This window comes from Narcine bancroftii, chromosome 5, assembly GCF_036971445.1.
Source record: "Narcine bancroftii isolate sNarBan1 chromosome 5, sNarBan1.hap1, whole genome shotgun sequence".
Taxonomy (NCBI): domain Eukaryota; kingdom Metazoa; phylum Chordata; class Chondrichthyes; order Torpediniformes; family Narcinidae; genus Narcine; species Narcine bancroftii.
Genome location: NC_091473.1, coordinates 28,533,426 through 28,557,178, shown reverse-complemented (window position 1 = coordinate 28,557,178; position 23,753 = coordinate 28,533,426). Strand labels below are relative to the sequence as shown.

Here is a 23,753-nt window from a genome sequence, read left to right as displayed (position 1 = left end):
ACGCCAAACCTGAAAATCAAACAAATATCTCGACCCCCAATGCAAATGTTACATTTGTCATTTTTGATCTGCATATTATAGAAACTCGCTGACATAATGCCCACTGACTAAAATTACACAAAGGGTTAAATGTTACGTGGTCCTCTTTCCTCTTTGGGGAACGATAGCGTTGCGTCTTGCAGTGGGGAGGTAGATATTAGTGCTGCATAAGTAAACTGGAGAGAAAAAATGACAAATCTGGCATTAATTTCCGACAAAGTATGAATAATTTTACGGCAACAAAGTGCAGAGCAAATGACGTGAGTGCGAGAGGGAGCGGATCTTGTCAGCCCGATGGTGGGAAGTCACACAATGAAACTTTACTGCAAAATCGCTGTAGTGGTCGGCTGCCTGCTGGGTGGCCGCCTATTGCTCGATCTGCTGCTCGGCATGTCGGCTGGAGAGCCCCCGCCTCCGGGAGACGACGGGCGGGTCGTGCAAGGAGTTCAGGGGCGCCTGGTTGCGCGCCACCCCACCGTTGTCCGTTCGCCGCCTCGGCCGATTTTAAAGCAGCAGCCACATCGCTTGACAAAAAAGCGCCAAAAGCCAGTGCGCGACAGGTAAGAGGGTGACTTCAAGCGTGGTTCGCTCGAGGTCGTTCGGCGGTGGAGGGGTCGGCATCAGAAGCAGCACGAAGTCGAGAGCAAATCTGAAAGTATCTAGTGAAAGTATCACCTCCCCTCCAGTCTGCAAGGGGAGGGAAAAAAAGTATCCTGGATGATTCAACTTTTTAAAAGAAATACTCTTCCCTTATATCTGCATGTTTATCACGTCCGTTTGTGTCAGTAACTGCGGGGTGTAGCAGCAGTGCTCGGGATACGTTGCTACATTCTCCCGCCAACTCAGTGGGCCGTGGACTTTCACATTGTTCAGAGCTTGCCTGGAGAGAAACTGAAGATTGAAATAAAATAATGCCCAGAAGTAATCAGTTCACTGCTGCAAGGCTGCCCAGTTACTGTCTCTGGCAGATTGCCCTGAATTAAATAGGCAGCTAGCTGGCAGCTCAGGCCACAGGTCGACTGAGGATGAATAGATCTGCCAGCAAACCATTTCTTACTGGCGAAAACACAGAAATGCTGCTGGAACTCAGCAGGTCACGCAGCATCCATAGTAACCGAGATTTCGGCCTGAGCCTTTCTTCAAGATATGGGTAAAAAGCAGATAGATGTCTGAGTTAAAAGGGCAAAGGGATAACCTTTGTTATTTGGATATGGATGGAAGGACAGGAGAAAGGAAATGTGAGAATAGATTGGGGGATTTTTGACATGAATGCAGAACAAAAAGGGAAGAGAGAGAGAGAGACAGAGAGAAAAACCAGAGAGGTCAATGTTAATGCCATCCAGTTGGAGGGTGTCCAGACAGAATATGAGGTGTTGTTCCTCTAATTTGTAGATGGTCTCAATCTGGCAGTGATTGAGTCCATGGGCTGATGTGCAGGTAATGGAGGATATGTGGATGGGAGCCGAGTTGATGGTGGTTGAGGGGAAGCCACAATTTTTGAAGAAGGAGGACATCTCGGATGATCTGGATGGAAGTCCTTGACCTAGGATCAGATGAGGCTGAGGAATTGAAAGGAATGGAATCCTTACAGTGACAGGATATGAGGAGGTGTAGATGTAGATAGAGGATTTGTAGAAGATGTCTGTCGCAGATTTGTCTCCCGAGATGGAGATAGAGAAATTTAAAAAATGTTGCTCGAGATGAACCAAGTGAATATAAGAATATAACAAAGTGGATAAAGTCAAATAGCTCCTCACGAGTGTATCTTCAGCACCAATGTAATTGTTGATGTAGCCTTGTAGGATAGATTGCTCTATGTAGCCATCAAAAAGGCAGCCCATGCAAGTACTCAGGGCTATCCTTGACTTGGAGAAAGTGGGATGAGTCAAAGGAGAAGTTATTGAAGTTCTGCCAGCCAGAGGAGGGAGGTGGTGGAGTGGGGCTGGTTGTGTCTATTGGGAAGGAAACAAAGGGTTTTGAGGCCTTCAGTATAGGGGATTGGATATCCATGCGAAAGATGAACCATTCAATGTCAGGGAACTGAAAGTTGTAGAAGCAATGAAGGGCATATGAAATATCACGGATGTATTTGGGCAGGAACTGGTCCAAGGGAGACAAAACAGAGTAAAAGTCAGTGAATACCTGTTTGGTGGGGCAAGATCAAGCGGGATAATTATGTTTATGGCTTTTAGGCTGGAGGTAAAACTGGGCAGCGTGGAATTGGCAAAATAATGAGGTTGGAGACTGCAAAGTAGATGACTGGAAGTGACAAGATCAGAGTTAGTGTGTGATGAGTTGTAGTAGGGTCTTGTTGGAGAGTAAGTTAAGAGGAGGTGTCCGAGAGTTGTTATCTAGTTACGGCCAGATATAGGTCAATGTGCCAGTCCACAACAACTCCACCCTTGTCTGCGGGTTTGATGGTGAGGTTAGGATTAGCATGGAGAGAGTGGAGGGCAAGGTCAAATGTAGGCAAATAGCACTTACCCAGAATGGCATCTTGAGCCCACAAGGACAAGTTGGGCTGAAGACCCTTTCCATGCTGTATGATTCCATGTTTATCAGGGCATAAGACCTTGCAGGTTTTGGCATTGTATATATGTCACATACGATTGCATCAAAATAATTTTAAGATGTACTGACTGCACTTAGAAAGCATTTTCAGTACTGTCCAAAATATTAGTATTCTTGTCACAGTATTGAACTGGGGTCTTGCTAAATATTTTATGGATGCTTCACCATTTCCACAGCATGGAAGCTGCCTGCCAGACAGGACATGGAGTACTGTGGAACTGCTGCCCAGATGTTGTCTTGTTCTGGTTTGAAGTTGAAACCAGCTTCTTTGGAAAAACAATTATAAATTTCTTAGTAAACATCCAATGGAGGGTCCGCATCCAGCTGTTACGACATATATTACATTGAGCACTGGGTTTTGGTCTCTTTCGGTGGTGACGCACTTGCTTTTGAGACAGGAGGACTTGAGTTCAAGTGCAAAGGACAACAACCAGGGTGGCACTTCAGTGCAGAAATGAGGGAATGCTGTCCTTTGAGATTTACTTTCTTTTGATTCCATGTTTATCAGGGCATAGGACCTTGCAGGTTTTGGCATTGTATATATGTCACATATGATTGTCCTAGGCTCTATCACAGTGGTTCTCAACCTTTTTCTTTCCACTCACATACCACTTTAAGTATTCTGTATGCCATAGTAAGGAATTGCTTAAGGTGGTATGTAGGTGGAAGGAAAAAGTTTGAAAACCATTGTTTTAATCGTACCTAATTGACTTGTTATGTGCACCATTTCAAAATTCCAAAGGAAATAGGCCAATGACAATTATTCTCTTGCAAAATATTTCAGTAACAATAGGGTGAAGAGCAGTGGTTCTCAACCTTCCCTTCCCACTCACATCCCACCTATCACAGAGTACCATTGGTGTAGGGATTACTTAAAGTGGTATGTGAGCCCACCTCACTGACAAAAGGCAAAGGAGGAAAAACCCAACACCCAACCCCAACCAACCAATTTTCCCCTGCAGCCGCTGCAACCGTGCCTGCCTGTCCCGCATCGGACTTGTCAGCCACAAACGAGCCTGCAGCTGACGTGGACTTTTACCCCCTCCATAAATCTTTGTCCGCGAAGCCAAGCCAAAGATGTGAGTGGAAAGAAAAAGGTTGAGAATCACTGGATCAGACAATGAAATGTGTGTCAACATTGTGTGCCAAGAGTGCTGGACTAAATAATTCCCATCCAGTGGCACTGACCTCCACGATCATGAAGTGACTAGTATTGGAGCACATCAAAAGAGCACCTACCAGCAACATTGAATCCATTCTAGTTTGCCTCTCAGCCAAACCGACTCACAGACGATGTAATAGCCCTGACCCTCCACTCTGTCCTGACCCACCTAAAGAAAAATGCTTCATGTGCCAGGATATTGTTCCTTGACCAACTTGGTTTTCAACACAATCAAACCTCAGAGGCTGGTGAAAAAACCATTCCCACTGGGATTATTGTGGATTTAGGAGGATGAACGACCATTCCCCACTACATAATCATTGGGCTCGACATAGAGAAAGCGCAGAGTACAAAATTCCTTGGCATCCATTTAAAGGGCAACTTATCCTGAACACACAACACTTCCTCATTAGTCAGGAAGGCGCAGCAGTGCCTACACATCCTAAGAAAGTTGAGGGTGGCAAGGCCACCATCTTAACAATGTTCTACACTAGCACAATAGAGAGTAATCACTCTGGTGTGATGTGGTAGCAAAAAAGCATCAGATCAGAAGTTAGTATGGAGATTGATTAAAACTGCTGAAAAGATCACTGGGGTCTCCCTTTCCTCTATTGACAATATCTAAAAGGAATGGTGCTTAAAGAAGGATCCACGCGCGAATCACCCAGTCCGCAGAGCTTTTGAGACACTACATTCAAGGAAGAGGTACAGGAGAGGAGCATTATAACTAGGACTGCCAGATTGGGAAACAGCTTCTTCCCGCAGGTGGTGAGAAGTGTTGAACAATCCTAGAAACCTATACATTTTTATATATATTTATTTTGGATCACTATGTATATATGTCATTTGTGTATAGGGTGTACTGTGTGTCTGTGTTTGTGCAGTAGTTGCGGCCAGATAGAGGTGTGCTATTTTGTTGCATTGTATGGATGACAATAAACTTGAACAATCACATTGCACTTATGAAGAAGAAACTTGGGCTGTATATGATGCCATGTATGTATTCTAACAATAAATCTCAACTTTGACTTGAAGAAAACTACTCTGAGTGGTCCAAGTCCTACCCCACAATCACTCTTCAACCAAAACTAAAAATAGAAGATCATAATGACTTGCCTCATTCTGGTTTGTGAGGTCTTTTGTTATGGCTAGGTTGGCTTGCAAATTCAATAGTAGTTAACTAACTGTAAATCATTTTGGAATGCCTGAGCTTGTTTTCTTCAGATCCTGTGGATTTGCTTTGTGAACAACAGATTTTTAAGTTGCTTTGAACTGCAGGTTTTACATGGATTTAAGATCTCCATGCTATCCAATTAATCTGCACAAAACACATTTGTATTCTCTGTTCCTCCACATTTTTTCTTGTTCCTCTCATATCCTCCTGCTCTATTGTACAGCTGCAACTGTGCTGCTGTTAAGGACAGTGGCCTGGAAAATCATCTCGTGTGTTTCACAGGATTGGCCCCGATTGGTTACGTACCAAAATTTTTTTACTTGAGGATCAGGATGCTTGACTCCACGAAGTTCCAAGTGCCCATGCATGTTCCTTTTTAGCCACAGTCACCAACCTTTCTGGAGCCTTCACTGGAGTGTAAAGCCTTGGAATGTGAGGACTATCGCTGGTTTCCCAAGCACCATTTATCAACATACACCTGATAGAATGGTCTCAACAGACTCCCTTAAAATGAAGGAATAATGCACGGTTCCTGGGCTCGTGATTTGTTGGTTTGACTTTTAATGGTGGTCAGACACAAGTTGCATGTTCAGGAAGAGATATGTGCCTCTGTTTCAAAACAAGTTGTAATTTGCATTTGTGAACCACAATCCCACATGTGTGTTGTCTGCCAACTCCCTCAGATTCAGGAGCTGTATAGGAAAACCTGTGTCTGCGCTGTTTAAATGTCTGTACAGACAGCGATGACTTCCTCTACCTCTGAGCAAAAGTTTCCATCATGTTACATAGCACACTGCATGAAGTGACATAAATCGTCTGCCACCATTTGGAAAGAGCACTGGGACTTTTATTTCTGCAGTTAAATAGTTTAGGCTTGGACCTATAATTGGAGGTTTGCCTGCAGCCAATGGCGGATCTCTGTCCAAGTCTGTTGAAGATATTTGTCTCGAAACACATTGGTTCTTGAACAGATGGAGTTGGTGTATTGTCCTAAGAAGAATCTGAAGGAAAAAGGCACCGAGATCTGGGCCATTTTCTTCCTTGTCCTTCGGCCTTTAATTTCAAAGCCTTTAAACCCTTCTGTAAATAATTCTAATTTCTAAATTCCTCTGAGAGTCTTCAGGACTATAAAATCACAGCTATACTTTTCAGTATCTACAAGGTAAAATATGGTATCTTCCAAACTCAATTCTCAATAATTAAGGATCCCTTTCGATAGCTGAGAGTGGAGATTCTTGTCATTCAGATGTGATTTTATGTGTGGCTCACACAGAGCTTTTGCTGTACGTGACAAGTGAAGCACTGTTCAAAGATTGATTGTGCCCCAGAAGTGCACACAAAGCCACCATATTTATAAAATGTAAAATGCATCAAGACTTCCTCACTCCTTAAATTATCTTGTGATAAAGACCAGCATAATATTTTCCTTCAAAATCATTTGCTGCATTTTCTACACTGGTCTTTAGTGGCTTGTGCACTTTATAACCTTCCAACATTCCAAAGTTCCTGGCACTAATTGACTGCTTATTCACCTGAAATGGGTGATCAAGTACACCAAGTCATTATTCACTGATTTACTTGTACATAGATCCACGCATTTTACGTCGGCCCCAGGCTCTAAATTTGTTCTTGTGGAAGCAAGAAAGCTGGAACACATACTCGTGCAGGTAAGGTCATTCAAGGAACAAATACTCAGAATTTGTTATATCTATAAAAGGATCAATGCCAGAAGGTTTACTGGTATTGTGCCTTTTTTGTAATCTCCAAAAAGACTCTGTCCCCCATCTCTCACAGATCATGAGGATTTAGTTTATTGGCATTTATTTCACTCTTAATTTGTTACTGTTAAACTGCGCGGAGACATCAGAAACATTGCTGGAGATTTTGTTTGCAGTTCAAATGGAAAAAAAAAAGAACATTATATACCTTTTGCATTTATATTAAGATAAAATCCTGAATTACATTCTGTATGTGGCATGAAGCTAATGGAGCAATGGATTTCATAGAGCTGACTGAAACCAGCAGCAAGAAAACAGATGACACAATAGTGAGCAAAATAAGTACTAAATGCTTCATTGTTCGATTAGATTTCTGATTTATTGTCAGGAAACATACATGGCACTTGGAACCCTGAGATTCTTTTTCCTGCGGGCGAGGTAGAATTATCACCTATTGGTAGTGCAAGAAAAAAATACACATGTAAACAAATAAAGAAATGTAAGCATACTGTGCAATTCAGAAAGGAAGAATATATCAATAAAGTGCAAAAGTAGTCTCTGATTGAGTTTATTGTTGAGGAGTCTGCTGGTGGAGGGATAGCAACTGTTCCTAAACCTGGTAGTGTGAGTCTTCTGGTACCTATTACCTCTTTCCTGATGGTACCAGTGAGAACAGAGTGAGCGCTGGGAGGTGATGATTGCTGCTGCTCTCCCAACGCTAACGTTCCCTGTTGATGTTCTCGATGGTAGGGAGGGTTTTGCTTGTGATGTCCTGGGCTGCGTCCACTACCTTTTGCAGGGCTCTGCTCTCAGGGTATTGATGTCCCCATACCAGCCAGTCAGCACACTTTCAATCGGATATCAGGAAAATTTGGCCGGATTTTCCAATGTCATATTAAATCTATGCAAGTTCCTGAGGAAGTAGAAGTGTTAACGTGCTTTCTTCATGATGCCATTAATGTGTTGGACTGAGGAACGATCCTCCGAGATGGTGACTCCCAAGAACTTAAATTTGTTCACCCTCTCCACCTCTGATTCCCCCAGTGATCACTGGATTCCCCTTCCTGAAGTCAATAATCAAGTTGTTACGTTGAGTATTGCAAAACTACGATTAATCGAGTTAGAGAGGTTAACGGGAGATTTAGTAGAGGTGCTCAAAATCATGATTTGTGGACTGAGTAATTTAGGAGCAATTGTTTCCATTGGCAGAAATACTGTAAGTGGAAGATGCCGCAGTAAGACCAATTAGAAAAGAAGAGGCTGAGATAAAACAGTTGTGCTGAGCTTTTAATGATCTGAAATGCTTTGAATGGTGGAAACATTCATTCATAACTCAAAATTATGTGTGCAGTGGTAAAAATTACAGGACAATTTGAAAGATTAATAATTAGAACTTCCTCACAGGCATTTTGGGCTGAATTACCACCATCCAGGAGTAGTGTTTAATCATCTAAGAAGATCATGTTGACTACACAGCCATCAACTTACACCTGGGTAATCACCACCACTGAATACTTTGCATGTTATCCTTCACCTTGCAATGTTACAAATAAGATAAAATTCAGAAAAACCTGAATATAAAAAGCATGCACATAAACCTTTTATCTTTTTGATGTGGTTGGGACTCTTGTCTACGTAACAGTTGTTCGGAGATTTCAGAGAACATTTAGATGTGGCAACAAAGATTGCCTTGTGTGGCAGTGAGAAGACAGCAAATAAACAAAGCAAAAAAGAACAACAATGTTTAAATTAAAACTACAAATTTTAATTATTGGACATTTTGTTTTTCTGTAGGGATTTTCATGAACCAATATTTCACCTCCACAAGTGGAAAGGAGAAGAATGGGTGCACTTAGCAGTGGTGGCCTGTGGGGATCGACTTGAAGAGGCAATGACAATGATGAAGTCAGCTATACTTTTCAGTATCTACAAGATAAAATTCCACATTTTTGCTGAAGATGCACTCCACCAACAGTTTGAAAGCAGTGTGAGTGTCTGGATCAAAAAGCAAGTGCTGTTTGAATCTACTTTGATGAACAGATTTGAAAACATGCTGTCTATTAAATGGTGCATGCATTAATTTTAGATAAGCATGTTATCATTGCTTATGTGGCTTCATTTAATCAAGTTGCTTTGCATCCTCCGGCAGCCCATTCTTCAAATAATCTGCCATTTCATCTTCCAGGATGGTCGTCTGATTATGTTACGTCTGTTTTTCGAAATGTGTTTTAAAAGAGTAATCACTGATAATGACGTGTCTTACATTTGTGTTTTCTAAGATTCGGGGGAAAAAAAAACTTAATTGAGAACGTAGTCAGGTCCATGGTTTACAATCTCATCTAAGAAATGGCATGTCAGACGTTGCAGGACTTTGCCAGCATTTGAGAATGGTCTTAGATTTTGCACGAAGGTTTCTGGATTAGAACCTGAACCATCAATTTTTATCCAGATCAAACAGAAATTTATGTGTTCACAATATACCTGCGAGTTCTGCCTTGTCGCTGCTGCAGTCTACATTGTGCACAAATAATTGTGAGTATTACTGCTGCGCTGTTAATCATCTTGGTAAAATGTAGCCCTACGTACATCAACATGGACTTTTGACGAACTGCATTAATAATCTGTGTTCATCCCATTTGCCTGGATTTGGAGCAAATCTTTTTAATGCTTCCTATCGATATATCCGCACAACCATTTTTTTTTTTGGATTTTATGTACTTTATATAGATTCAGACTATCCTTAGTGAAAAATCGCTCATTTTTTCTATCTTAAATCTTCCTCTCTCACATTAAACATGTGCTCTCTCCTTCCAGAATCATCTGCCATGGGAAAAGACCAAGAGTGTTAATTTTATCCATGTCTCACGATATGATCACCCCTTAGCCTCCTGTGTTCCAGGGAATTAAATCTCAGTGCCTCCAATCACTTCCTTTAACTTTGTACTGGAGGAAAATTCATGGACACGCAGTGAATTTGAAGGGACATTCCTTTGCATCTCTTTCTCATATTGTAAGGGGCATGGGCAATACTAATAGCGTCTCTTTATCTGCCTTATGGCAGCCTAAAGGATATTTTGTGCCATATTACATTTTTTTTGTTTCATTACATGACAATAAAAGAATTTTGAATCTTAACTTGACCCCTCCAGTCCTGGAAACATCCATGTGAATCATCTCAATTTATTGATACATTAAAGAAAAGAACTGCGCCAAAAATGGACTGTCACCAAGACCTTGTACAGCTGAATTATGATGTCCCAAGTAAAAACACAAAGCTGGAGAAAATTAGCCAGTCAAATAGTGTACATGTATGGCAAAGATAAAGGGGCAAGCGTAGCAAACACCAGAGAACATCTGTACATGGTGAACAGAGGGAAATTTAGAGAAGTCAGGATTTGGTTTTTTGCACAGTTCAGTGGATGCTGTTGGAGACTGGTATAATAGGCACTTTTAGAGAAAATACTCTTAGACAGGCACATGGATACAAGAAAAATAGAGGGTTATGGGTGTAAGTCAGGGAAGATTTAGTTGGTTAAGTAGGTTTCTATCAGTCAGCACAACATCGTGGCCCTGCATTGGCCTTCAATATTCTATAAGACAAGGCAGTTTACATTCTAATCTTAACCTTATTTAAGAAGTCCTTAGTAGGACTGATACAGAGATGTGAATAAGACCATAATTATGGGTGCTCTTCTGAGGAACTTCTTAGTAAATTAAAAAATATTAGAAATTAAATGATGGTGTAAAGTAGTATAGACAAGCAAGTACTGTGATAAATAGAATATATATATTATATGACTAACCATAAAAATCGCTCAGCTGGACCACCGACTGGTTTGCTGCAAGCTCAACCTTCACTTCAAGCCAAAGCCCAGGAACAGTAAAGCCCCCAGAAAGAGGTTCAATGTTGGAAACCTGCAGTCAGACGAAGTGAGAGGAAACTTCCAGGCAAACCTCAAAGCAAAGCTCGACGATGCAATCCGCCTCACGGACTCGTCCCCTGAAACCCTCTGGGATCAGCTGAAGACTACCATACTGCAATCCACTGAAGAGGTTCTGGGCTTCTCCTCTAGGAAAAACAAGGACTGGTTCGACGATAACAGCCAGGAAATCCAGCAGCTGCTGGCAAAGAAGCGAGCTGCCCAGCAGGCTCACCTTACAAAGCTGTCCTGTCCAGAGAAGAAACAAGCCTTCCGTCGCGCATGCAGCCATCTTCAGCGCAAACTCCGGGAGATCCAAAATGAGTGGTGGACTAGCCTCGCCAAGCGAACCCAGCTCAGCGCGGACATTGGCGACTTCAGGGGTTTCTACGACGCTCTAAAGGCTGTGTACGGCCCCTCACCCCAAGTCCAAAGCCCGCTGCACAGCTCAGACGGCAAAGTCCTCCTCAGCAACAAGATCTCCATCCTCAACCAATGGTCAGAACACTTCCAATCTCTTTTCAGTGCCAACCGCTCAGTCCAAGATTCCGCCCTGCTCCAGCTCCCTCAACAGCCCCTAAGGCTAGAGCTGGATGAGGTCCTCACCCGGGATGAGACATATAAGGCAATTGAACAAATGAAAAGTGGCAAAGCAGCAGGTATGGATGGAATCCCCCCCAGAGGTCTGGAAGGCTGGCGGCAAAACTCTGCGTGTCAAACTGCATGAGTTTTTCAAGCTTTGTTGGGACCAAGGAAAACTGCTTCATTACCTTCGTGATGCCATCATCAAAATCAAAGGCGAGAAATCAGACTGCTCAAACTACAGGGGAATCACGCTGCTCTCCATTGCAGGCAAAATCTTCGCTAGGATTCTCCTAAATAGAATAATACCTAGTGTTGCCGAGAATATTCTCCCAGAATCACAGTGCGGCTTTCGCGCAAACAGAGGAACTACTGACATGGTCTTTGCCCTCAGACAGCTCCAAGAAAAGTGCAGAGAACAAAACAAAGGACTCTACATCACCTTTGTTGACCTCACCAAAGCCTTCGACACCGTGAGCAGGAAAGGGCTTTGGCAAATACTAGAGCGCATCGGATGCCCCCCAAAGTTCCTCAACATGATTATCCAACTGCACGAAAACCAACAAGGTCGGGTCAGATACAGCAATGAGCTCTCTGAACCCTTCTCCATTAACAATGGCGTGAAGCAAGGCTGTGTTCTCGCACCAACCCTCTTTTCAATCTTCTTCAGCATGATGCTGAACCAAGCCATGAAAGACCTCAACAATGAAGACGCTGTTTACATCCGGTACCGCACGGATGGCAGTCTCTTCAATCTGAGGCGCCTGCAAGCTCACACCAAGACACAAGAGAAACTTGTCCGTGAACTACTCTTTGCAGACGATGCCGCTTTAGTTGCCCATTCAGAGCCAGCTCTTCAGCGCTTGACGTACTGTTTTGTGGAAACTGCCAAAATGTTTGGCCTGGAAGTCAGCCTGAAGAAAACTGAGGTCCTCCATCAGCCAGCTCCCCACCATGACTACCAGCCCCCCCACATCTCCATCGGGCACACAAAACTCAAAGCAGTCAACCAGTTTGCCTATCTCAGCTGCACCATTTCATCAGATGCAAGGATCGACAACGAGATAGACAACAGACTCGCCAAGGCAAATAGTGCCTTTGGAAGAATACACAAAAGAGTCTGGAAAAACAACCAACTGAAAAACCTCACAAAGATAAGCGTAGACAGAGCCGTTGTCATACCCACACTCCTGTTCGGCTCCGAATCATGGGTCCTCTACCGGCATCACCTACGGCTCCTAGAACGCTTCCACCAGCGTTGTCTCCGCTCCATTCTCAACATTCATTGGAGCGCCTTCATCCCTAACATCGAAGTACTTGAGATGGCAGAGGCCGACAGCATCGAGTCCACGCTGCTGAAGATCCAGCTGCGCTGGGTGGGTCACGTCTCCAGAATGGAGGACCATCGCCTTCCCAAGATCATGTTATATGGCGAGCTCTCCACTGGCCATCGTGACAGAGGTGCACCAAAGAAGAGGTACAAGGACTGCCTAAAGAAATCTCTTGGTGCCTGCCACATTGACCACCGCCAGTGGGCTGATATCGCCTCAAACCATACATCTTGGCGCCTCACAGTTCGGCGGGCAGCAACCTCCTTTGAAGAAGACCGCAGAGCCCACCTCACTGACAAAAGACAAAGGAGGAAAAACCCAACACCCAACCCCAACCAACCAATTTTCCCCTGAAACCGCTGCAACCGTGTCTGCCTGTCCCGCATTGGACTTGTCAGCCACAAACGAGCCTGCAGCTGACGTGGACATTTACCCCTTCCATAAATCTTCGTCCGCGAAGCCAAGCCAAAGAACCATAAAAATCGCTCAGCAATCTTTTTAAAGCATTCCCTGTAAAGCGTGGTCAATTCTTTCTTTCACTGCAGATTATTCAGGATTATATACTGGCTTTTATGTAAACTTTATAAATTAATTACATCCCTGACTCTCAAATTAACAGCAAGTTGTGTGCAGGATCTCACAAAATCCTTTTCAAGATTGTTTTATCAACATGTAATAAAACAGTAAATGTAATATTACACAAAATTTCCTTGAGTCTGCTATTCGTATTGCTTGCTGTCTCTTACAGTTGGTGAAGAGAAGCAAAAGAGAGTCCCTTCAAAGTCGCAATATCAGGAAAATTACTACCTGTGTGGTTGTGCAACAGTCCTGGTGGTTGGACGTTCAGTAGAGTGAATGACCATCAATGAATTTTTCTGGTACAATTTACACTGCAGGCTTCCTCCAAAACGTTGTAGGGGTCCTGCAGGATGAATCGTGGTGCAGGAATTAACTCAAAATTCCTCACATTCCTTTTTAGACTGGCAAAATTCCTTGATTGTAACATTACATACCTGCAGTCTAAAACCCATAACTGAGTGTCTGTGGATTCGCCTCCAGCACTCTTGTAGCCTTTGCAGCCACACAGATCCCTACTCTATAGCCCGAGCTCTAGATCCAAACCTCCGATACGATAAACCCTTAGGCACTACAGGAGCCCTTTTTGTCTTCAGCACCCTCTCTCATCCTGGTTCTGATACACAGATTGAAACACACCATGACCATGTTTGGGTTTCAAACGAACTGTTTATTCAAACTTCACGCGCGCCCCTTTAAGGGCAGCGTTAGCTTTGTCCCCATGTCAGCGGTGACATCAACATGCTCACCCAAGGCTTGTGCCTTGTTCTAACCCACGAGGCACAGAGGTCCCCTGACGGCGCCATCATCTCGCATCTGCCCCGCTGGTGCGGCGGTACAATCGGGGCCAGTTCGCCATGAGGATGTGCGCTGCCACACAACCCCCAACCCCCCGAACAGACTCACGCGTATCTCCGCCTGCACGGCCAGCCTCGTCGTTTTGGCCGGCCCGTCACTACCGGCCGGCTAAGGTCCAAGTGTGCCGCCTTGAGTCAGTTGACTGTGTATAACCCCCCTTGCCCCTGGTGTCCAAGGTGAACGTCTTGCCTGAGCATTGCAAGACTTTGTTTGTTGGGGCGCTGCAGGGACACAGTGTGTGGACCTCGCTGGATGAAAACGAAATCAACCATGGGCAGCTCCTTGGGGATGCAGGACGGGCGGCTGCTGTGGTAGGTCGGAGGTGGGGGTGCTAGTGAGGTGAGCTTACCCCACAAGTCTGACAGCATGGTCTGATTCTTGGTCATGGAACCAGTGCTTGGGCTGAAGAATTCCCCAGGTAGTGACAGCAGCGCACCATAGACCAACTCCGCATACGATACCTGTAGGTCTTTCGGAGCCATTCTGATGCCGAGCAGGACCCAGGGCAATTCATCCGTCCAGATGGGACCGGTGAGGTGAGCCATGAGGGCTGACTTTAGATGCTGGTGGAAGCGCTCCACTAGGCCATAGGTTTGGGGATGGTATGCGGTGGTGTGATGGAGTTTGATCCCCAAGAGGTTTTCCAGCTGTGACCAGAGTGGGGATGTGAACTGGGCTTCCCTGTTGCTCGTCATGTGTGCTGGGACCCCGAACATGGCGATCCAATGGGCGAGTAGGTTTCTGGTGCAGGTGTCAGAGGAAATATCTCTCAGGGGAATGGATTCCAGCCACCTCGTCGTGCGGTCGACAACTGTCAACAAATAGTGGGCGATCCTAATACTTCTGCAGTTGATGAAGGTGATACCTTTTACATGTGACAGTAACTACACTGTTATTAGCTTACTCTCATCACCAACAATAATTTGCTTTCTCCAAATATTTGCATTTTCAAGTCTGATGGAATTTTGCAGTGCATTCATCAGCCTTTAAAAGTCTTGTTTTTGGATAATGCTTTTCATTATAATTATGAGGAGTGCTGGCCTTGAAATAACAGATCAAAAGTCTGAATCCCTGTCACAGAGAAATTTGCATCTGATTAAATTTTGCATCTTTAGCTGACTGAAAAACTTGAAGAGGACTGTTAATCATTTGAGTAACCAGTGCAAAAAAAATAGACAACTGAGTTTGTTATCTACTTTTTGAACAAGTGACAAATAAACAGAAGTGTGATGAAAATTACAAAGCACATATCTTTATTTAATCTACAGTTAATTTGGGGAATTTGGACTTTTCAGTAAAATATAGAATTCTACATGAAAATCCTTGCTTTTGATTTCAACAGATTAAAGCTTGGCCATCTGTGTACAAAACGCACCTTGAATATCACATCTACCCACTCAACTTTTCAGTGGGAGATCCTCATGAATGGAAAAAGTTATTTAAGCCATGTGCTGCGCAACGCCTGTTTCTTCCAGTATGTTACCACTTTCATCATTACTTATGTAATTGAATCAAAAGGACATTTGTTTTGATGTTTGCCAATTAGTAATTTGGTTCTAAAGTTTTGATAAAACATGCTTCAGATTTTTGTAAAAAGGTATTGTTTGAGGGAAGTTATAGCATTTATTTATTTATTCCTCTTTCTCTGAAAGCTGTACTTCCAATTGCTCCTCAGGTATGACCATTGGTTGCAAGAGTCAATGAATTGAGTGAAAAGTGGGACATACCTGTCTTTCCCATTTTATCTTCAGATCAATGGTCCACCATCAAAATTCAATCCTTTTTGCTCACCACATCCCAGACACATTAACATTGTCTGCAGCAATCGAACTCTGCCAAATTTTAGTTTGGTCCCACACCTCTTTCTTTTGTTTGACTCCACAGAACACAAGGGTCATTTAAATATAGTTCCAGATTTCACAGTTGGAATGGCAATAAAACTATTGTTGCTTGCTATTCTTATACCACAAGAAGTTAAATGCTGAAGTTCGTTAGCTGTGGTCAGTGATTCTCTGCTGCTCCACATGCTGTTTTGTTTAACAAAGTTCCAGGCCTTGAAATTTGATCCTGGAGTACTGTGCTTTTCAGTGCTACTCATTTCAAAGTTTACCCGGAGTTCAGGAGCACTGCTTACTCTACAGCAATGTGATTTAAAATGGGCTATTTACATTTATTTTTGGGGGAGACGGTCTAAAAGCGCAAGCGCTCCCCCCAAGCAACACTGCCCAGTGTTAATGATCTGAGAACCAGACCATTCGGGAGCCCCACAGGGGACCCACATCATCCAGATTCACGTGTCCAGAGCTATCCGAATCCGTTGCCCGCTCCCTGCATGTAGATGTTATAACAGTTCAACGACCCACGTAATCACAAGGAGGGCGATGTCGGCGAGCACAGTGCGGGACACTCCCAGGGCGATGAGCCTTGAGCAGATTTCAGTTAGCCATGGACACGTGACAGGAAAGCCTTTAAATCTGTAATTTAACTTCTACCCCTTCCATTACTTAGAACATATCTATGACAACAACCCCATACCATGAAGAATCTCATGACATTGCCAAACACCACCTGCTGATCTCCAGACTCCCAGCTCCGATCAGCAAAATTTAACCACATAACACTAACCCCTGGACCAACAGTCAATCACAGGTTTCTGGCTCACCACTTGCATCCCAACTGACCATTTGTCTATTATTTTGTAAACCGAAATGAAGCGAAAACAGAAATGCAAGAAAAACTGCGGGGTAGCGTTTGTGGAGAGGGAAACAGAAAAACATTCCAAATTGATATGATAACTTTTCATTCTATTAATGATCTGAAGATGAAAACCATGCTAAACTTGTACTGCAATAGAAGCAGATGTAGATCGCTCCCCTCACCGAATAAAGCAAAAACAAAACCTTTAACCTGGCCACTTCAAGGTGAAAAACAAGAATGAATTAAAGATGTGCAGTACAGTGCCTGTCCTGTTGTCTCAGTTACATGAAACATTAAAACCTAATGAAAAAATCCCTGTACAATGTTTCCAGTTTTTGAAATCCCTGTATGTAACCCTGGTGTTTCACATAACCAAAGATTCATTGAGATTCAGAAATAATAAGCACAATTGAATTGGGGAGTTGCCATTCTCTTCTGGTTCAAAATAATATATTTTGAATGATAATTGGATTTCATTTCCAGTTTTTGTATTCTTTGAAAGCATTTTTTTTTCTATTTCTGAATCAGATGATCCTGAAGGATGTCGACTCTCTGCTATACGTTGACACTGATGTTCTCTTTCTAAGACCAGTTGATGATATCTGGAATTTTCTGAAATTGTTCAATTCTACACAACTTGCAGCCATGGCCCCAGAGCATGAAATCCCAAAGATTGGATGGTACAGTCGGTTTGCACGGCATCCATATTATGGAGCAGCTGGAGTCAATTCAGGAGTCATGCTGATGAATCTCACTCGAATAAGAAGTCAGCTGTTTAAGGTCATTTATCAATAATGCAATAGTTTGTTTACGACTGCATTTTAAAGCTTGCTGAAGATTCTTAGATGAAAATAAGTAGTTTGAGATTCAATTTCATCTTTGATCCATATTTTAGCAGAAATTCTTCAAACGCAAGAATTTGATGGATGGAAAAGTGTATGTTTCCCCAACAGGTCCTCCTTGCATCTGACATTCTAGTGCAGCGAGTTGCCTGAATGTGTGGTGTGGAATTCAGTGGCAGTGAGGCATCACTGGACACCCATGATTTATATTGCTTTGAAAATGGAGAAACAGGTCAATACAAAACATGAGAAGGCAAAATGACCACTTCCTTATTGGTAGTGCAAAAAGAACTGTACTCAACATACATATGTAAACAGATAAATAAATGTAAACAAACTGTACAATACAGAGGAAAGAAAATCAAAGAAGTGCAAAAGTAAGAGTCTTAAATAAGCCCCGGATTGAGTTTATTGTTGAGGAGTCTGATGGTGGAGGGGTAACAGCTGTTCCTGAACCTGGTCGTGCGAGTCTTGTGGCATCTGTACCTCTTTCCTGATGGCAGCAGCAGGAACAGAGCGTGTGCTGGGTGGTGTGGATACTTGATTGCTGCTGCTGTCCAACGGTAGCGTTCCTTGTAGATGTTCTCGATAGTAGAGAAGGTTTTGCCTGTGATGTCCTGGGCTGTGTCCACTACCTGGTGTGGGAATTTGCAAGTCCCCCATCCCCAGCCCTAGTGCAACTTCTAGCCATCCTCCTACCCATCTGCATCACCACCTAATCCCTCCCCTATTCCTTAGCATTGCACAGCCCTCAACTAATGCTCTGGATCCTGAGCTCTTCTTTGACAAATGTCCTGAACCATTCTTATCCAGCCCTCTGTCGCTGGCACCTCCACAAACTGACCAGGATCCAGCTGTTTTCCTCCGAGTTAATTTCCAAAGGGTAATCGAATGGAGGAAAGGTCTTTTTAGGGATTAATCATGCAAGACCTGTTCTGTGGCACTGAACACAATGGATCTTGTGAGCAACAGAATTTGAAGAGACAAGTCCTCAAAAGAACTCTGCCTCCACCCACCATGCCCGATACATTTCACAGGCCTTTCTAGTCACCCAGGGATCTCCAGGCCAAAGTTTTGTTCAGAAGAATTCAGAAAAAATGCTCGCTTTGAAGGAGTTTAAGTGTGAGGTGTCATATTTAGCAAGGCTAAATACAATTGGAAAGTATACAGTAGATGGCAGCATCCTTAAGACCATTGCTATATGGGATATCTTGAGGTGCACATCCATAACTTCCTGAAAGAGGCAATAAAAGTAGCTGGCATTCTGAATACAGGACTTCCATCAGTGAGTGAAAAGGTGGGAAGTCACATTTCAGCTCAGTAATACCTTTGTTGGGCCAGATTTGATGTGTGCAGATCTGCTTTCCACATTGCAGGAAAGATGTGGAAGCATTGGAGAGGGTGTAGAAGAGGTTCATCAGGATCTTGTCTGGAATAGAGAGTAGAACTTTCAGGAGAAATTTGGATTGTTTTCTTTGCGTGTTGGAGGGTGAGGGGTGAACTGGTGAGCAAATGAAATATCATTCATTTTCTTACTTTCTTTCCTATAGAATAGTATGATTCCAACTGGCCTAAGATGGGAAGAATTACTATATCCTTTGTATCATAAATACAAAAATGATATCACATGGGGAGACCAGGATTTATTAAATATAATATTTCATTATAACCCAGGTGGGTAAAAACAAATTATTTCTCTGTAAAGTGCAGTGATAGTTGATATAAGCTTTCCATGTTAAAACTGAATTTCCAAAATTTCAATAAATTAAATCTAAGTTTCATAGCTTTGTTGCAGGCAATTCCTCATGGTAACGTTGGCATCTGAGATGATCCAAAATACTGTTGACTACATGAGTGCAGTTTAAATGGAAATATAAGAGCTGTACATTTTCAAAATAGTTCAGGGAAGTTTTAAAAAAAGTGTCACAATGCTCTTGAAATTTGAGTCCAATGCATTTGGCAGTGTTTACATTATGTAATAAAGGCATCACATAAAAGATCCTACAGTATTGAGTTAAATCAATGCTGGATCTAACTGAAAGATATTTGTCGACAATTTTCAAGCACATAAGTAAAATATAAAAAAGTCACAAACTTATTTTTCTGTACTTAATAATTTTGATGGAAGATAACAATTTTTTAAATTAATTCTTCAATTGTATTCTACATGACCAGAAGAAAAAATGAGTTTTATAAAGTTTCCAAATACAATTTCACAAATACACAACTAAACATGGAAAACATGAGCTGACTTGATCATACCAGGGTGAGTGCTGGAAGAATGTGTGTAAGCCTAGATTCAAGTGTTAGCTCATGTTGAAGTGGGCAGGGTATCATTCATTAGTTGCCAATGCATAGCAACGAGAACATCAGAAAACAGCTGAATATTACTTTTTACTCCTCCCAACTCAACCACCTGCTAGGTTCATTTCCTTCAACCTGTTGACTATACTCACACCTTCCCTCGTCTGCATGCCACTTGAACCATTTACAGAAAGTCATTGGGGAATCCTGCAAAACTAAAGCCTAAAGTTTACAACTATGTGATATATAAAACAATTGTTCTTTTTCAATGCTTCCTCAGTCTTTTCAGAATTTAAATTTAAAGTGCTGAATAATAATTTTCAAAAAAAACTTTTAACAATAAATAATAAATGATCTGGATAGAAAATTAAGATGATGTTTCTTCTAATTATTTAGAATATCTGTACGTATTTCCTTGTCAGTGGAATTATAGACCAGATCATTGTATGTATGGCAGCAACTGTAGGGGAGCAGAAGATAAAGGGGTTTCCATTCTCCATGGAAACCGTGGAGTTTATCATAATGAAAAACAGCCTGCCTTTAAAGTAATGTATGAGGCTATACGCAATGTAAGTATTTTAAATGCAAACATATGTGACACATTTTTGAAGAGCTGTCTGCAGACTTTCGTTTTTACTCATTTTTGAAGAGCTAATTTCACCAGTATTTCATTTTATTCCTTTTTTTTTCAGTTTGAAGTTTCAAATTTTTATTTTTCAAATTGTGCCTGTGGTTTCACTGCAGGGATCAGTACTGGGTCTGTAGTAACAATCTGGATGACAACGTAGTTGCCATGGTTAGTCAATACGCAGACGACAAAAAGTGGACAGTGAAGAAGGTTATCTAAGGTTAAAACATGATCAAGATCAATTAGGGAAGCATATGAAGAAATAGCATGTGGCAATGAACTCAGACAAGTGTGACCTGTTGCGTTTCGGAAAGACTTTTCTGGTAATTAGAGCCCTGAAGAGTGTTGTAGAACAGAGAGAGACAAAGAAGTCCGTGAAAGCAGCAAGACATGCAGACAGGGGTATGAAGAAGGAAGAGAAACACAGTAACTGCAGTTGCTGGAATCTTAAGTGAAGCTGGAGAGTCTCAACGAGTTAAGCAGCATCAACAGAGAGAAATGGTCAGTCAGGACCCTTTATCATCATCAAAGTGGGAAGGGACCTTATCAATTAGGATGTTATGTTACAACTGTGCAAGACACGTAGAGACCATGCTTAAAAGTATTGGCCTCTGTTCTGGTTGCCCAGCTACAGGGAGGTTGTCATTAAGTCTGAAAGACAATTGATGAAAAACAAGAAGAAGCTCAGGGTGACCGATACGGAGGTACATAAACCCATGAATGGTATAGTTATAGTAAATGGCAATGGTCTTTTTTTAAATCAGGATAGGAGAGCCTAAAACTGGAGGGTGTAGATTCAAGGTGAGGGGAAAGATTTAAAAGGGACCTTTTAGATTTTAGAGGGTTAAAATTTTCACACAGAACGTGGCGGATATGTGGAACAAGCTGCCAGTGCAAGTTGACGAGATGAACAATTATAACGTCGAAAAGATTTAGATTGGTAAATGGACAGGAATAGTTCAGAGTAATATGGACCACAGGTACCTGCTCTGGCAAGCGACTTGCTCAACGTGGGCAAGTTGGGCCAAAGGTACTGCTTCCTTGCCTGTATCACTGTGATCTCTGACTATAGCTATTACTGATGTACTCGCACAACTTACGATCTCGTGAGGCCGAAAAGACCATAGAATTAATGTTAAAATAAAAATCTCTCTTATTTGATCTTACCAATGTTGAGAATGTATTGAGAAAATTGGATTTATGGATGTTGTATGATCCTACCCTTTCCAAGAGTGCTTCCAAAACCTTTATCTTTGTGTGCAAATCAAAATTTGAATTCAATGTTTTTGCAGATGTGATAGTGATCTTCAGATAATCAATAGTTTAAAGCATTTGACAGTTGAGCTGTCATTCAGCAGTCGGCACTGTGGACTGCGCACAAGAGTTAGTTCGGGATGAATATTTAATGCGTGTTGTCAGTATATCATTAGTTCATGAAAGCACTATCATGGCACACTTCCTAATTAGCCTCCCTCTTGTACCTCATGCTACATTAATGTGCACGATGACAATTAATTTGAGAAAACCAACGGGAACAATTGTTTTTTGGCATATTGATCAAAATGTTAAAAATTGCTAGTTTTGCTCTGAAAAAGAAATGGCTCATCCCATCCTCATTGATAAGTATGGTCTGGGAATATCAAAATTTACAAATAAGCAAAAAAGTTGATCACTAACTTCTTATTTCTTTCAGTTTCCCTTTGAAGATAATTTATTTCAGTCTCTATATTTGCCACTTCAAAACAGTTTCATGAACACAGTACACACTTTATGTGGCAGGCTTCCACAAGTATTTCTGAAACAATTTGAACAAGCTATGAGAAAAGTGTATGAGCTTCACGTCATTCATATAGGATAATGATTGAAGACAGAGGGTATTTTTGTTTCAAAAGAAAAAAATCTGCAGATGCTGGAAATCTGAAATAAAGAAACAAAATGCTGGATATATTTAGCAGGTCGAGTAGTACCAATGGACAGAAAACCGAATGGACACTTCAGACCTTTGACCCTGTATCAATTCCAGATTGTCTACTCCACTGTGATTTGATGAACCAACAATCTACTTAACTGCTGAATGTTTGGCTTATACTTGTCAACTTTTCAGACAGGTTTCCCATCAGTCACATCGGACCTGATTTTGTTCAATTTCAATTGATTATTTTCCTTACCATGGCAATGTTTATCTCCACTAGTCTAGATCTCTTTTCCTCAATACAAATTATTTGTTGTCCTAATAAATCATATTCCAGAATGTTCTCCTTATTCTCTCAAATGAAAACATCCATCACATCCACAACAGGAAGGCCTTGGTATACATCCAGCTTCTAATTGGAACTCTACCTCAAAGCATACCACACTTTCATCATACATTTCATCTGTTTTCCCTTGATGGCAAGGACATACTTTTCTGGAATTTCAATTACTCTAAAGCACTGTTATAGGATTCATCTTTAGTTACATTACTTACCAACTTTCTTCAGTTGATGAAAATGAAAACCTTCCTGCATTTCATGAATCATCTGTAATATTGCAAAATATATATGCATGGTATTTCCCTTGTATAATAGCATTCTGTCTTCCCTCATTGGCCATCACACTCTGATAGTTGCCAAAAATTGATAGCAACTTCCTGCCTGGTAATCAGCACAAACTCTGCCTCTTCATTTATTTTGGCATTTCAACACTAAATATTTAAACATTTTTCATTGTACAGTGATTTTTTTCTTCTTCTCTGAAGGCTTTAAATGTCATCTTAGCTTATTTTCTCATTCTTCAATTTGTTCATTTTTTTTCTACCTCTCTTCTACCTGATATCACTTAAAATTATGTTTTTTTTGTGGCACTTGCTTATTCTGCTTTTTACTTTTTATATTAAGAAAATTTACAAATTTTTGTGCCTGCTGCTTTGGTGCCAATATAATTATGTATCAATATAACAGAAGTCATGATCACTCTTTTCTACCATGAAAATTAATAATTCCCAGAACAATTGAATTTGAAGTGCAAGCTATTTTTATTTTCATTGTTTACCATAATCTACAATATTTATGCATTTGTTTTAAATAAAAGGTCACATTTCATTCACAAAGTGCTGTGTCATCTTTGCTACGCACTTGCATAATGTTCTCTGTAAACCCTATGCACACTGGGGTCAACATTTTGCTTTGGGTGAAGTTAATGTTTTGAACAAAAATGTCCATTTTAAAAAGTGCTTCCTTTCTGAATTTTCACTGAGCCTCATTTGCAAAATGTCAGACAAGCAAGGATGATTGAAGAACATTCAATAGCGATGTTTTATTGTTTGCTTTTTTACTCAATATATTTAAGAGAGGTAATGTGATTGTTACAGCT

The 23,753-nt window shown here is 41.6% G+C and overlaps 1 protein-coding gene across 1 annotated transcript; it reads left to right on the top strand.

The window, feature by feature from the left end:
- The first annotated feature begins 170 nt into the window (after positions 1-170).
- On the top strand, positions 171-23,753 carry gxylt2 (glucoside xylosyltransferase 2). Its single transcript, XM_069937029.1, is given in 8 exon segments — positions 171-329; positions 331-599; positions 8,459-8,651; positions 15,274-15,405; positions 17,157-17,408; positions 19,021-19,144; positions 20,171-20,343; positions 22,096-23,753. Coding segments are annotated over 8 exon segments (1,377 nt in total). The 5' UTR covers positions 171-260; the 3' UTR covers positions 22,261-23,753.